This window comes from Oncorhynchus nerka, linkage group LG7, assembly GCF_034236695.1.
Source record: "Oncorhynchus nerka isolate Pitt River linkage group LG7, Oner_Uvic_2.0, whole genome shotgun sequence".
Lineage (NCBI taxonomy): Eukaryota > Metazoa > Chordata > Actinopteri > Salmoniformes > Salmonidae > Oncorhynchus > Oncorhynchus nerka.
In genome coordinates, this window is record NC_088402.1 from 39,013,663 (window position 1) to 39,029,711 (window position 16,049).

The 16,049-nt window shown below is 39.1% G+C and overlaps 1 protein-coding gene across 2 annotated transcripts; it reads right to left on the minus strand.

Annotated features, from left to right (window-relative positions):
• Positions 1–688: 688 nt before the first annotated feature.
• Positions 689–12,565, minus strand: LOC115131613 (BOLA class I histocompatibility antigen, alpha chain BL3-7-like). 2 transcript variants are annotated; one of them, XM_029663458.2, is made up of 7 exons: positions 12,429–12,564; positions 6,554–6,811; positions 3,618–3,896; positions 2,982–3,281; positions 2,629–2,739; positions 2,355–2,372; positions 689–2,088 (listed from the first exon to the last, which is right to left on the minus strand). In XM_029663458.2, exons 1-7 carry the CDS (start codon positions 12,484–12,486, stop codon positions 2,039–2,041), a joined length of 1,074 nt encoding a protein of 357 aa, XP_029519318.2. In that variant the 5' UTR covers positions 12,487–12,564; the 3' UTR covers positions 689–2,038. The 2 variants fall into 2 exon arrangements, with proteins under 2 accessions (XP_029519318.2, XP_029519319.2); XM_029663459.2 differs by lacking the exon at positions 6,554–6,811 and having other exon boundaries at positions 12,429–12,565.
• Between the last annotated feature and the right edge of the window lie 3,484 nt (positions 12,566–16,049).

Sequence of the window (16,049 nt, forward strand, 5' to 3'; positions counted from 1 at the left end):
AGTAAAATTCAGAGTCCTTATCGTTTTGTCGAGCGTATCTGCTTCCAACAAACTGTTTCCTGAAATAGAAATACATGTCCCAAACCAGTCGGATGTGTTTGCCCAGGTATCTTTTGGTTGGCATAATTCTGTAAATGTCCACCTCAGTATAGGAGTACACTGTACAAATTAAATTCTACAACCAAAATGTTTGTGATATCAGAGGAAGTTTTAAATGAATGCAATGAATTTGCCATAAAACCTGAAGATTATGTTCATTTTCTCAAAAGAGAATTACATCCCTTACAGAAACTACATTCCATAAAATAGTCTACCAACATTGATATCTGTTGCCAGGCAGGATTCTGTGCAACAGGTCTTGGTGAACACCAGATGATACATTTCAGCCCTAGAGGGCAGAAGTACTACTACAGCTTCTCTGTTCTCCCTGGCAGTTGATCAATAAATATAATTGATTCATAGGCCAGAGTTCACTCACCTGGTTTTCCAGGTCTGAATCCGTCCCTGATTAGAAGAGAATGAAAACCAGCAGTGCTGTGGACCTCCAGACAAGTAAAGATACTGAACATATTTTTATTCTACTGTCTATCATACGATCATGTTCAGGACTAAAGAGACAATCTCTGCACTATCACCTTTTTTAAGAAGCATTTTATTCAAACTTTTTTTTTTTTGCAGGACAACAAAATGTCTAGAATTACCTTTATTCAAAAGCCCATCATATCGTTACAAAATAATTTTAGAACTCCTACACCTAAACGTCAACAGTACCGCACTCAAACTAGTATCGACACCTATTTATTTATGCCCTTTGTTGTTTACAGCCATTGCTTGACTTGGACTGAAATAGGTGCCGGTACTCAAACAGTGTAGAAATGACCCCCTTTCTAAGAAGCATTTTATTAAAACATTTACATATCAGGTACTTTTATCCAGAACGATTTACATGAGACATTATGTTTGTGCCTTTGCTCCAGGGCACGTTGACAGATTTTTCTCCTTGTCGGCTGTGGGATTCTAACCAGCAACTTACCTTTTGGTTACTGGCCCAACGCTCTTAACCGCCAGGCTACCTGTCACCCCATCATTTTTCATACAGGTCATCAAAATATATATGACTTCTTCTTAAGCCCATATACCATATACACAATTATTTTGTTCCACTTCAAGTCCTTCGCTGTTTAGAACATATCTTTCTGCAAACATTCTTAAAAGGCCCAGTATGACACTTTCATTTCAATTCTGTGGACTTTGAGAAGTGTAAGAACATTATTACAGAATGCATGCATTTGGTCTCTAATTGGTCTTGTTTGGCTGGTTGATTATGCGTCTGTTAAATGGATCACATTTACACTTCCAATAAAATACATGTTCACTTATTCACCAACTTATTTCTACAGAATGTGTAGTGAAAAAGTGTTACGCCCCATCATAAATCAAACGTATCATAACATTTTTAAAACGCTAGAAAAATAAAGCCACCTTTGAGAAAAGAGAAAAATGGAACACGTGGACAGGCCTGGTCTGGCTTATAGTTATACAATTAAACATGTTATAACTTTGCTCACACTAACTTCACACAATTACTGTATCATATACCACCAAAACATGTGCTGCTACACTACACATTCAAACAAAATAATTGAGTTTTTCCCCAGTTTAAATCCATATATTTTAAATGTGATTGTTTTGGTGGCTTCACTTAGGATTTGAACTTCTGTTATTCTAATTTAACATCTCAACAATCTAATCATATCCAGAAACACAGTTTCATGGTGTTCCATCAATTTGATTATACCTGTGAGACTGAGATAAGTCTATCACACAGTGGCAATATTATATTACATAATTAAACAAGATTACAGCACAACTTTTAAAAAGCCAAACCAAGGATTAAATGAAAGTAAAAGTTTTCAATTAAATCCCCAGAGAATATTTTGGACAGATATGTACAGTATATTATATATACACATATCTGTGTGGGCACTAGATAGAGTATATCAAATATAGGCTGATGTTACAGAAGTGCAGAAGTTTCTCAAGTCTTCTGGACACCTTTCCCAGAGTTGTCAGAGTCAGTGTCAGAAGCTAAAACAGAAATAAAACACCAATGTTAGAAAGAGACTGATTGCAAGATAATGAGTTCAGGTTCATTACCAAGTTCCTAATGCATGGTTCACGGTAAATAAAACCTTCCATATTAATTAAGCAGATACATCTATTCACATTAAGTTTGAACCAGCATCACAATCTACATGGAAAAGAGACCACATTCTAAAATGGATACAGTCAAACACAAAACAAAAATATGTGATATTTTCAGAATAGTGAACAATATGAACTGAGACACTTACTGCTGGCTGGAACAAACCCTGAAACAGAGATAAACATGACGTTATTATTGACTCTGATAACTTGCTTTATTGGAATACAACAAGAGAACATATTTGACAGTATCCTGAATCCTGTATTTCTTCTGCAGACTTGACATAAAAGCATACAGTATGTGACAAGATTGATATGAAAAAGATTCAAATCAAACATAATGTACTTCGACCATCACTACTATACTATTGCTTTTAATATTTAAGATGATATGAAAATAGAAAGGTCTTTCTCTCCTCACACCTTTCTTACTCTTCTTCTTCCAAATGACGACCCCAACAACGACCCCAACAACAACCAGGAGGAGAGCTACCACCCCTCCAATGATGAGGATAATGTTGGGGGCTGGGTCCTCTGTAATCATCAGAACAGAGCATTCAGACTGTAGTGCTAGATAACACATTTCCATCTCAAATTAAATCCAAGCAGCATTCATATTCATGTAAAAAATATAAATAACTCAGGAGGTGAATTAGAACATGCAATCAGAAAACTAGTGCTACTGAGCAGATGAGTGAATTTAGAAATTAGGATTAGTGGGCACATTCAGTAGGAGGGTTAGGTATAGTGTATATTTGAATCCTTCTCCCTCTTACCCCAGTTGGTCTGAATCTCAGACTCAGTCAGAACCTTGATGAAGACCTCCTTGATACCAGTGACCTGAACCACACACTGATACTTGTTGTTCTTCCACTCCTCAGGCGTCACTGTGAGGTGGGTGCTTTTCTGGAAGGTTCCATCATCGTTCGGGAGAGTCTCTCCATTCTCCACATCTTCATGGGGATCTTGTCCGTCTTTCTGCCAGAACACCGTGACTCCTCTGGGGTAGAAACCTGTAGCGTGGCAGGTCACTGGAGAGAAGGGGGTCTTCTGGAGCAGAGACACTGAGGGAGGGACTGGAGGGAATGAGAGAGTTCAGACATTTTAGTGGTGATCTTTTGAAATGAGCGCAGACTAAAAGCATCTACCTTTATCCAAATGATACCATAAATGGTGATTTCTGTAGATAACACAGAATCAGTAAAGATAAAGGATGTTGGTGGTATAGATGATGTTACAACAATATGGTGCATTCTGGATCATTAACCAGACATATACCACTGTTGTTCCATAACCATTCAATGTTCCTAAGTGACACATCAATAATTATGTAGTATTGGACTTAATTCACAAATCAAAAGACAGATGTCAAGTGTTGCATAAAAAAATAAGTGACATTTCTGAATGTTTACCTGTCTTCATTAGAGTGCTCTTCCCCTTGTCCACCTGCTTCTTCAGGCAATCAATGCAGGTCTGGGAGAAGTAGTTCTTCCAGAAGTCCAGTCTACTGATGTCACTGTTCCACTCATCCTGCATGAAATGAGCTTGCTGTTTACGAGATTTCCAAGTTAATGTCTTCATGTCGTACTCAAGGAAGTTCTCCCCATTATAACCCAGCTGTCCAAACCTCTCTGTCTGTTCAGTCTCATCATCCCGTGAGCAGCCATACATGTACTGGAGAATGTGGACTCCTGAAAGAGAGAAAGACACTGTGCAATCTGTTCTCCAGATTCAGTCTGCCTGTGGGATCTCCATCATCATGTATTAGTTGTTAAACCAGACAGGAATAAAACAGATCAGCTCAGACTCTATAGTGTGATGATGTCACACCTTCACCACAGAGACAGAGAGGTGATGAGGAGACTCAGAGTGTGGCTCTATTCTACACCAGCTGATGTTGGCTTGGTTCTATCTACTGTGTTGAAGATATACATTGTGTTCAGTACAGTAGTGTTATTCTAACAAATGGATGTTGTGTAGAACTGTAGTTCAGTGAAGTGTGTAAATGAATAAAACACCGTTGACAAATGAAGACTGTCCTCTAGTGATGATGTCAGAGATAAATAGAGGAAGTGAGAGAGGATCCTCTGTTCAGTCAGGAACAACAGGAGAGAGATGGAGGCTAACATGAGGAAGATTATCTCTCAATAACATAAGACTACTGGAGCTGGGTGTGATCCCCAGATCATGAGGGTGACAGGGGAGTGAGTGTGTGTGTCTGTAGAGAGTAGAGGTCGACCGATTTAAATCGAAATGGCCATTAAATTAGGGCCGATTTCAAGTTTTCATAATAGAACATCTGTATTTTTGGCTGCCGATTTGCCGATTATTTTATATATGTTTTATATACCTTTATTTAACTAGGCAAGTAAGTTAAGAACACATTCTTATTTTCAATGACGGCCTAGGAACGGTGGGTAAACTGCCTCGTTCAGGGGCAGGACGACAGATTTTCACCTTGACAGCTCGGGGGATCCAATCTTGCAACCTTACAGTTAACTAGTCCAACGCAATAACGACCTGCCTCTCTCTCGTTGCACTCCACAAGGAGACTGCCTGTTACGCGAATGCAGGAAGCCAAGGTAAGCTGCTAGCTAGCATTAAACTTATCTTATAAAAAACAATCAATCATAATCACTAGTTAACTACACATGGTTGATGATATTACTAGATATTATCTAGCGTGTCCTGCGATGCATATAATCTGACTGAGCATACAAGCATACAAGTATCTAAGTATCTGACGGAGCGGTGGTAGGCAGAAGCAGGCACGTAAACATTCATTCAAACAGCACTTTCGTGCGTTTTGCCAGCAGCTCTTCGTTGTGCGTCAAGCATGTTTATGACTTCAAGCCTATCAACTCCCGAGATGAGGCTGGTGTAACCGAAGTGAAATGGCTAGCTAGTTAGCGCGCGCTAATAGCGTTTTAAACGTCACTCGCTCTAAGCCTTCTAGTAGTTGTTCCCCTTGCTCTGCATGGGTAACGCTGCTTCGATGGTGGCTGCTGTCGTTGTGTTGCTGGTTCGAGCCCAGGGAGGAGCGAGCAGAGAGACAGAAGATATACTGTTACACTGGCAATACTAAAGTGCCTATAAGAACATCTAATAGTCAAATGTTAATGAAATACAAATGGTATAGAGGGAAATTGTCCTATAATAACTACAACGTAAAACTTCTTACCTGGGAATAGACCCATGTTAAAAGGAACCACAAGCTTTCATATGTTCTCATGTTCTGAGCAAGGAACTGAAACGTTAGCTTTCTTACATAGCACATATTGCACTTTTACTTTCTTCTCCAACACTTTGTTTTTGCATTATTTAAACCAAATTGAACATGTTTCATTATTTATTTGAGGCTAAATTGATTTTATTGATGTATTATATTAAGTTAAAATAAGTGTTCATTCAGTATTGTTGTAATTGTCATTATTACAAATACATAAAAAAATTTAAAAGCATATATATATATATATTTTTTAATTATTTTAAAATCGGCCGATTAAATCGGTATCTGCTATTTTGGTCCTCCAATAATCGGTATTGGTATCGGCGTTGAAAAATCATAAAACAGTCAACCTCTAGTAGAGAGTTCTCCTGAGAGGCCTGATCAGCTCATGCAGCAGAGCCCAAAGGGAGTCACTGGGAGCTTTGGTCCAGAGCAGAGAAGCCAAACACATCATCATCACTAACATCATCATCACCATGTTCTGCTCCTTTGCTTCTCTCACTGTCCCATCAGATAAGAGAGACACTCAGAGAGACTGAGGAGACTACAGCTCTACTGTGGGGGACAGCTGGGCACACACACAGCATGAAAGCCCCAGGGAGCAGACTAGAAGGACTGACTGAGGTATTGACTGACAAATTAAACTAGCACATGCATCTCAAGCAGAGATCTGACATTCACCAACCTGCCATTCGGGTAATTGGAGATTGACCGTACCAATGCACAAAGATGCTTATAGTTTGATTCCATTTACAGTAGTGGTTTGGTCATAGTCATCTGTCCTTCACACACTTAAAGCAGCACACAGTAGTTTTTAAAATAAATGCTGTGCTGGTGTCCGGGAGTGGGACCATACATACAGTAAACATAAGCTGAGAAACAAAGGAGTCCATGCTAGATGCTTTCTAATACTGAAGTCAGCTAATGATGCTGTGTGGTAAGTGTGTGAAGGAAACAGAAACAGGAAGGAGGGGCAGATCTGTACATCCCTGATATTATAGATCTGTAACTTTACTGATCACTTCTCTAATCCTGATTAATTATTGTCTCCTAGAATAAGGGATTTTGACAGTTTATACAAACACAACTGATCAGATGAGGTAAAGATGAAGGACTTACCTCCACTTTGGTTAAAATGCTGCTTTAGATTAGCGATTTCAGCTTTGAATGACTGCTGGGAATAAAAGAAATTCTCTCTCTCCTTCTCCCAGAACTCTGTGTCTGTCTGCTTCATCCAGTCCTTTTTGGGCACCACTTTCTGGATGTTGCTGTCGTAGTGAACCATCTGAACACGATCCACCATCCCCACAACCATAAACTCTGGGAAGTTATGTAATTCAGAAGATGCAGTGTAGAAATGCTCCAGAGAGTGAGTCACTAAGGGGAAAAAAGTACATGTTTAATGTTGAATTCTGAACAGATAATTGTTTTTCAAAGTCATGTAGACTAGACAGAGTTTTGCATTTTCTCTATATTCACTTTTTAGTTTCTCCACACTACTCTTTAATAAACTGGTTGTTTATTGAATATTACTTTGAACAAAATAGGTGTTTTTGTTCAACTGCAGGATGACATTTACAAGGAGTTTCAAAGACAACATGCAACCCCTCGTTATTACACATTTTGTGTATCAGGCATGGAGAACCAATTTTCTTGATTATTGTAGGAATAACACTGCAGAGTCCATGTGCAAAACCTGTCATTGTTCACAGTCCTCTAGGGGTGTTGCTGACATCATATTCAGAGAGGAAGGTAAATGGTCAATTCTGTTTCTCAAAAGGTGGCAGAAGGGACTTTTAGCCTCTTATGAATGTCAGTAGCGCCCCAGTGCTGTTACTGAGAAAGCTATAGGCCGATGCGAGTGAGACTTTTAAACAGGTTTACACTTGCAAGGCCGCTAGGCCAGACGGAATACAAAGGTACATTCTCAGAGCATGCGCAGGCCAGCTGGCAAGCGTCTTCACTGACATTTTCAACCTCTGCATGTCCCAGTCTGTAATCACAACATGTTTTAAGCTGACCATTGTTCCTGTTCCCAAGAACTTCAAGGTAACCTGCCTAAATGACTATCGTCCCGTAACACTCACATCTGTAATCATGAAGTGCTTTGAAAGGCTGGTCATCAGTACATCGCTGGGGCCGAGCTCCCTGCCATCCAGGTTCTAACCTGCTATATTAATTATCCTAACATGCTATTGTAACAGTATAACTTTAGACCGTAACCCTCGCCCATACCCGGGCGCGAACAAGGGACCCTCTGCACACATCAACAACAGTCACCCACGAAGCCTCGTTACCCATCGCTCCACAAAAGCCGCGGCCCTTGCAGAGCAAGGGGAACTACTACTTCAAGGTCTCAGAGCAAGTGACGTCACCGATTGAAACGCTATTTAGCGCGTACCACCGCTAACTAAGCTAGCCGTTTCACATCCGTTACACTATGAAAAAGTCATAGCTGTATCAAAGTGCTGAGTTTTTAGGGAATCTCTTCAACTAATGACAGGGCTGTAGCTGGAAATGCATGTTGAAGATGGGAGATTGTGTGGTCTATTCATTCTTGAGGTTGACCGATTATGATTTTTCAATGCCGATACCGATTATCGGAGGACCAAAAAAAGACATTACCGATTAAATCGGCCGGTTTTATATTATAATATATATATACACAGTGGGGAAAAAAAATATTTAGTCAGACACCAATTGTGCAAATTCTCCCACTTAAAATGATGAGGCCTGTAATTTTCATCATAGGTACACTTCAACCTATGACAGACAAAATAAGAAAAAAAAAATCCAGAAAAACACATTGTAGGATTTTTAATGAATTTATTTGCAAACTATGGTGGAAAATAACCTTTGACTATTGGATGTTCTAATAGGTACTTTAGTATTGCCAGCCTAATCTCGTGAGTTGATAGGCTTGAAGTCAAACAGCGCAATGCTTGAAGCATTGCAAAGAGTTGCTGGCAAACACAGTAAAGTGCTGTTTGAATGAATGCTTACGAGCCTGCTGCTGCCTACCATTGCTTAGGCAGACTTCTACCAAATCATAGACTTAATTATAATAAACACACAGAAATACGAGCCGTAGGTCATTAATATGGTCAAATCCGGAAACTATCATTTCGAAAACAAAACATTTATTCTTTCAGTGAAATACGGAACCGTTCCGTATTTTATCTAACAGGTAGCATCCATAAGTCTAAATATTGCTGTTACATTGCACAACCTTCAATGTTATGTCATAATTACATAAAATTCTGGCAAATTAGTTTGCAACGAGCTCGGTGGCCCAAACTGCTGCATATACCCCGACTCTGCGTGCAATGAACGCAAGAGAAGTGACACAATTTCCCTAGTTTAATATTGCCTGCTTATTTGAATTTCTTTTAACTAAATATGCAGGTTTAAAAATATATATACTTCTGTGTATTGATTTTAAGAAAGGCATTGATGTTTATGGTTAGGTACATTCGTGCAACAATTGTGCTTTTTTCACAAATGCGCTTTTGTTAAATCATCCCCCGTTTGGCGAAGTTGGCTGTCTTTGTTAGGAAGAAAGTCTCCACACAGTTCACAACGAGCCAGGCAGCCCAAACTGCTGCATATACCCTGACACTGTTGCACAGAACGCAAGGGAAGTGACACAATTTCCCAAGTTAAAATAAATTCATGTTAGCAGGCAAAATTAACTAAATATGCAGGTTTAAAAATATATACTTGTGTATTGATTTTAAGCAAGGCGTTGATGTTTATGGTTAGGTTGACATTGGTGCAACAACAGTGCTTTTTTCGCAAATGTGCTTGTTAAATAACCTGTTTGGCGAAGTAGGCTATGATTCAATGATAAATTAACAGGAACCGCACCGATTATATGCAATGCAGGAGAAGCTAAATAAACTAGTAATACCATCAACCATGTGTAGTTAACTAGTGATTATGTTAAGATTGATTGTTTTTTTATAAGATAGGTTTAATGCTAGCTAGCACCTTACCTTGGCTTCTTGCTGCATAACAGGTAGTCAGCCTGCCACGCAGTCTCCCTGTGGAGTGCAATGTAATCGGCCATGATCGGCGACCAAAAATGCAGATTACCGATTGTTATGAAAACTTGAAATTGGCCCGAATTAAATCGGCCATTCCGATTAAATCGGTCGACCTCTAATTCTATACTATTCCAATCTGACAGTCATATTTGATGTACACAATGCATTTCTACCTGAACATTTTGTAAATATCCATTCCCCTGAATGGCCGTTGCCCCAAATGTACATAATCAAGTCAAACCAATTAACCAATTATATTTTGTACAGAGAAGTATAAATAAGTTGAGATGCTCAACTACTGTATGACTCTTTCAACATGCCACTGAAAAGCTTGAAAGCTGTAATTAATTTGATGATACGTGTAAAATACTGTAGAGTAATTCAAAGCCATTTGCAAGCACCAAATTGGATTCTTAGCATAAATAACTTTGAACCTCATTGTCCATCTGAGCACAAGTGTTTTTGTTTCAAAACACACACTATACCACTTGGGCTCCGGGCTGTATCACAACCGGCTGTGTTCAAGAGTCCCATAGTTGCACTAGTTGCCCAGCGTCGTCCGGGTTAGTGGACAGTTTGGCTGGGGTAGGCTGTCATTGTAAAATAAGAATTTGTTCTTAACCGATTTGCCTAGTTAAATAAAAAGTTAAATATGATTTATTATTATTTTTTAAAAATTAAAAATTATCCCATCTTAAATAACTAAGGGATCATTTACACAGAATACAAACTACATTGAAAAAAATATAAACACAACATGTAAAGTGGTGATCATTACTAGGCATGCACAATATATCTTGTTTGAGTCCAGTAGGTCACATGACCAAGGAGCTATTGAAATGAGAAAGTTTGAAAAATTCATATAAAAACGTGTGAGATGATAATGGACAATCTAAAGGGTGTGCAATGTGTAGGGCCACTGAGTGGACATTCTGAACCTTGTTTGAAGTCACTAGGTCACATGACCAAGGAGTTATTGAAATTCGAATGTAAAAAAGTTTTTTCTTTGTTTATGCTCCCTAACTAACTCAACTAGGAATACAAAATGCTGCTTCACATTTCCACACGTTTATTAGCGAATTATTGTCCAAATTGTGAAAATAAGACCCGTGCAATGTTGTGCACAATTTTTCCAACATGACACTGACTTGGAGTCTGTGGCTCAAGTAGTTTGAAAGCTATTGAGGTTTGAAAGCGTGAATATCTGTAAAATATCCAACTTGAAACGGTCTTTACCTCAGTCCTTTGATAAACATTTCCTGCAATTATACTACACTTTATATTACTGGAGACATTCGTATTAAAGAATATTCTGCTATGGTAGCCTAGGCCGACTCTACTGACAACAAAAACGACATTGTCTTGAATGCGACCATGTAGTCTAGGCCTATGTAAATGAGCCCAGGCAAAAAGGGATCCAGCTTTAGTAGGGATCCAGCTTTAGTCAATTTAATATCAAAAGTTATTTTTTTGCATTTTAGCTAAGACTTACCCTTTTCCTATCCTTAACCTAATTCTATTAACCTGCTGCCTAAATTCTCATCTGCTACTAAATGTCAAATATGATGTAAATTTGATAAAAACTGGATCCCTTCTAGCCATGACCATGAAATTGTACAATGACGTCCATATAGCCTGGAGGACATTTTTGTCCAAAAAAACTCCAATGATTATCATACATTCATATGATAACCAATTGATAATTTGTTGAGAACTTTATTCATAAGAGGATGGATAATGTTACATTACTGCCTAGGACAAAGAACTTAATGGGATAGTTAACACAGCAAGTTGTCTAATTAGTTGTTCCAGCCCAACAATAGATATAAATATTACATGACACTAAAACACCTGAATTAAACACAACCAAATAATTAAGCTATCAAAGTGTCACCAACAAAAAAGGTAAACAATAGGCCTATAGAAAATGGCATTCATTTTTCACATGTAAAATAGCACTTTTCAGTAGTACTTCGGTCAGTGACCGAAAGGTTGTTTGTTTGAATCCCAGAGCTGACAAGGTCAAAAATAAAACGGTGATTCTGCCCCTGAACAAGGAAGTCAACCCACTGCACTGTAAACTGTCATTGTAAATAAGATAAGATCTCTCTCTTAACTGACTTGCCTAGTTAAATAAAAGGTTAAAAAAATTATCTAGCTGCTCTTTTAAATAACTGTCAGTAAATATTTCAGAGGCGTTTATCCTCATTCAACTGCCCATGTGTAGTTTATTTCCTGTGATTGGTCCGGACCTCTGCCGAGCAGTGTTCTCATTAGTAATAAAACGCACCATGGCACACTTGGGAAAGGACAGACACCGCCCTTTTGGAGCGAACCACGGTACGGTGTTTGGTGAGCACTCGAGGGCGGAGTGTTCACAACAGTCCAAACGAACCGAACTAAAATTGTTAAACGCACCAGAATTCGGAAAATAATCGCACCAAATATTGGTGTGAAAACCCCCTAAGAAACAATAGATATGTTCCATGTGCGCTATTTCTATGCTTTACGGCTCAATATTAGTTTCTGCGTCATTACTTTCGGTTTTGGTTGTACACCAGTTTCAAACAGATCAAAGTACATTATTTTTGATTATAGAAAATATATTACACAGCGGTTTAGATGGTACAATGATTCTATACACTATAACGTTACTTGCTTGTTTTGCCACGAACTAAAATTGGGTGAACTATTCGAATATTTGAAACCAGGAAATGGCGTAACGTTAGCGATGTATGCATTGTGCATCTTTAAATTATAATTGTTTTATCCGTCATTGATTCGGAAGAAAAAGCTGGTATAAAGTTTGTAAAAGTAGAAAAGCCTAATTTGACGATAATAAGTAAATGCATAGGCCTATTTGGCCTTATAACAACTAACGTTAAATAGTCCAGCTAAGAAGAAAATATATCTTCCTAAATCTACAAAACATAAAACTTTACACTTACCAGCAAATGCTTCATAAAGGTGGCCTATTCCCATGAACATAAGCATAAAACCCTTCATGTTGACGTTGGTGTGTCAATTACCGACGTGTTTGTTGTCTCTCCCGATGTTTCCGTCTGGGGTGTCCTCAACAAATGACCTGAAAATAACGTTGTTGAGCCAATGAGAATTTAGACAGCCCAAGCATCAGTAAAATATGGGTAGAATCAAGCAGCAGAGGTTGAAACTAAAGGAAGCCTAAATGGTATCAATTCTGATTGGGCCTGGAGCTGGGGGTTGAGATATTCTAAATCATTTGGACGTGTTAGTCATTGCAACACTACTAGATAGTGTATGTCCCTACAGGGTTGAGTGCATTGAGTTACCGATATAGGAGGCCTACAATTGACCAACGTAAGCCTTTTCTTTGGTATTTGTCATTGACTAGGCTATATATATATATATATATTTATATATATGTGTATATATATTGTCATAGCATATGTTTTATTGATTAAACAGTATGGTTGTAATTTGATTTGACTGAAATTATGCAATCAACAATATTCCAGTGCAAGTTGGGGTGGCAAGTAGCCTAGTGGTTAGAACGTTGGGCTCGTAACTGTAAAGGTTGCTAAGATCAAATCCCTGGGCTGACAAGGTACAAATATGTTGTTCTGCCCCTGAACAAGGCAGTTAACCTACTGTTCCTAGGCTGTCATTGTAAATAAGAATTTGTTCTTAACTGCCTAATTCAATTTAAGAAATGGACAGCAAAGATGTGTGTTCGGAAAGTATTCACACCCCTTGACTTTTTCCACATTTTGTTACATGTTGCCTTAATCTAAAATTGATTAAATAAATAAAAAATCCTCATCAAAATCCTCAAAGCGAAAAAAGGTTTAGACTTTTTTGCAAATGTATTAAAAAAAATCAAAAACAGAAATGCCTTATATACAGTATATCACAAAAGTGATAAGTATTCACTTAGGGGTGTTCTCACTTTTGTTGCCAGCGGTTTAGACATTAATGGCTGTGTGTTGAGTTATTTTGAGGGGACAGCAAATTTACACTGTTATACAAGCTCAAAGTGTCATTTCTTCAGTGTTGTCACATGAAAAGATATACTCAAATATTTACACAAATGTGAGGGGTGTACTCACTTTTATGATATACTGTACATAAGTATTCAGACTTTGCTAAATTGAGCTCAGATGCATCCTGTTTCCATTGATTATCCTTGAGATGTTTCTACAACTTCATTGGAGTCCACCTGTGGTACATTCAATTGATTGGACATGATTTGGAAAGGCACACACCTGTCTATTGTATGTAAGGTCCCACAGTTGACACTGCATGTCAGAGCAAAATCCAAGCCATGAGGTTGAAGGAATTGTCTGTAGAGCTCTGAGAGAGAATTGTGTCGAGGCACAGATCTGGAGAACGGTACAAAAAAATGTCTGCAACATTGAAGCCCCAAGAACACAGTGGCCTCCATCATTCTTAAATGGAAGAAGTTTGTAACCACCAAGACTCTTCCTAGAGGTGGCCACCCAGCCAAAATGAGCAATCGGGGGAGAAATGCCTTGGCTAGGGAGGTGACCAAGAACCCGATGGTCACTTTGACAGAGCTCTAGAGTTCCTCTGTAAAATGGAAGAAACTTCCAGAAGGACAACCATCTCTGTAGCACTCCACCAATCAGGCCTTTATGGTAGAGTGGCCAGATGGAGGCCACTCCTCAGTAAAAGGCACATGACAGCATGCTTGGAGTTTGCCAAAAGGCACCTAAAGACTCTCAGACCATGAGAAACAAGATTCTCTGGTCTGATGAAACCAAGATGCTTCACCGCATGCTTCATGTGGGGATGTTTTTCAGCGGCAGGGACTGGGAGACTTGTCAGGATCAAGGGAAAGATGAAAGGGGCAAAGTACAGAGAGATCCTTGAATGCTCCAGAGCATTTAGGACCTCAGACTGGGGTGAAGGTTCACTTTCCAACAGGACAATGACCCTAAGCCCACAGCCAAGAGAACGCAGGATTGGCATCGGAACAAGTCTCTGAATGTCCTTAGGTGGCCCAGCCAGAGCCCGGACTTGACCCCGATTGAACATCTCTGGAGAGACCTGAAAATGGCTGTCCAGTGACGCTCCCCATCCAACCTGACAGAGCTTTAGAGGATCTGCAGAGAAGAATGGGAGAATCTCCCCAAATACAGGTGTGCCAAGCTTGTAGCATCATACCGAAGAAGACTTGAGGCTGTAATTGCTGCCAAAGGTGTAAATGTGATATTTCAGTTTTGTATTTTTTATACATTTGCAAAGAGTTCTAAAACCAGTTTTTGTCATTATGGGAAATTGTGTGTAGATTGATGAGGGCATTTGTGTTTTAACCTATTTTAGCTGTAACGTAACAAAATATGGAAAAAGTGAATACTTTCCGAATGCACTGTATATGCTGTTAAAATGGTGCCAACAGAGATGGGCGCCTCGCTTCAAGTCCTTAGGAAACTATGCAGATTTTTTTTATTTTATTCATTATTACTTACATTGTTATCCCCAAAAAATCGTAAGTGTTATTACATACAGCCAGGAAGAACTATTGGATATAAAGAGCGACGTCAACTTACCAACATTATGACCAGGAATACGACTTTCCCTAAGTGGATCCTTTGTTCAGATCACCACCCAGGACATTGGATCTAAGGTTGACCCAAAACAACATCGCAGCAGAAGAGGTAGATGGAGTGGCCTCCTGGTCAGACTTCGAAGGCGTACACAACGCCCACCGCTTCCTAGTATACTACTCCCCAATGTCCAGTCTCTAGACCAGGGGTCCCCAAACTTTTTCCTGTGAGGGCCACATAACTTTTCCCTTCTCTGATGGGGGGCCAGTGTCAGTTTGTAACAGAAAAAGTGTGACGATCGTAGGGGAGCTTAAAAAATTTATTGTTTTCCAGAAAGCCACACATAACCAAATAACCCTTTCCAGGTTCTTTACAGAAAAAAAGTCAGGAAACAAATAATAACACTATTAATGAAATAAATAATAACTAAATAACCCTCTCTGAGTTCTTCACAGAAAAAACAGGAAATAAATAATAACTAAATAACTCTCTCTGGGTTCTTCATAGAAAAAAAAGCCATGGAACATTAACTTTCTGTCGTGCCATGCACAATCTTAACAGATAAAAGTTCAGCTCAGTTGTCAGAGCAGAATCTCTCTGACACATATGAGCAGTCTCTTAAAGTTCTTGTGTTCCTTCCTTATTACATTTACATTTAAGTAATTTAGCAGACGCTCTTATCCAGAGCGACTTACAAATTGGTGCATTCACCTTATGACATCCAGTGGTTCCAGCAAGCCACTTTACAATAGTGCATCTAAATCTTTTAAGGGGGGGGGGGGGGGGTGAGAAGGCTTCTACACCTGCACTGCTTGCTGTTTGGGGTTTTAGGCTGGGTTTCTGTACAGCACTTTGAGATATCAGCTGATGTACGAAGGGCTATATAAATAAATTTGATTTGAACTAAGATCAGGTGAAAAGAAGCAACTGACAGGTCGCTCCTACCAGGTGGCGTGGCGAGAATCCGTCTCCTCACCACGTGCTCTCACCACTGGTGTCCCCCAGGGCTCTGTTCTAGGC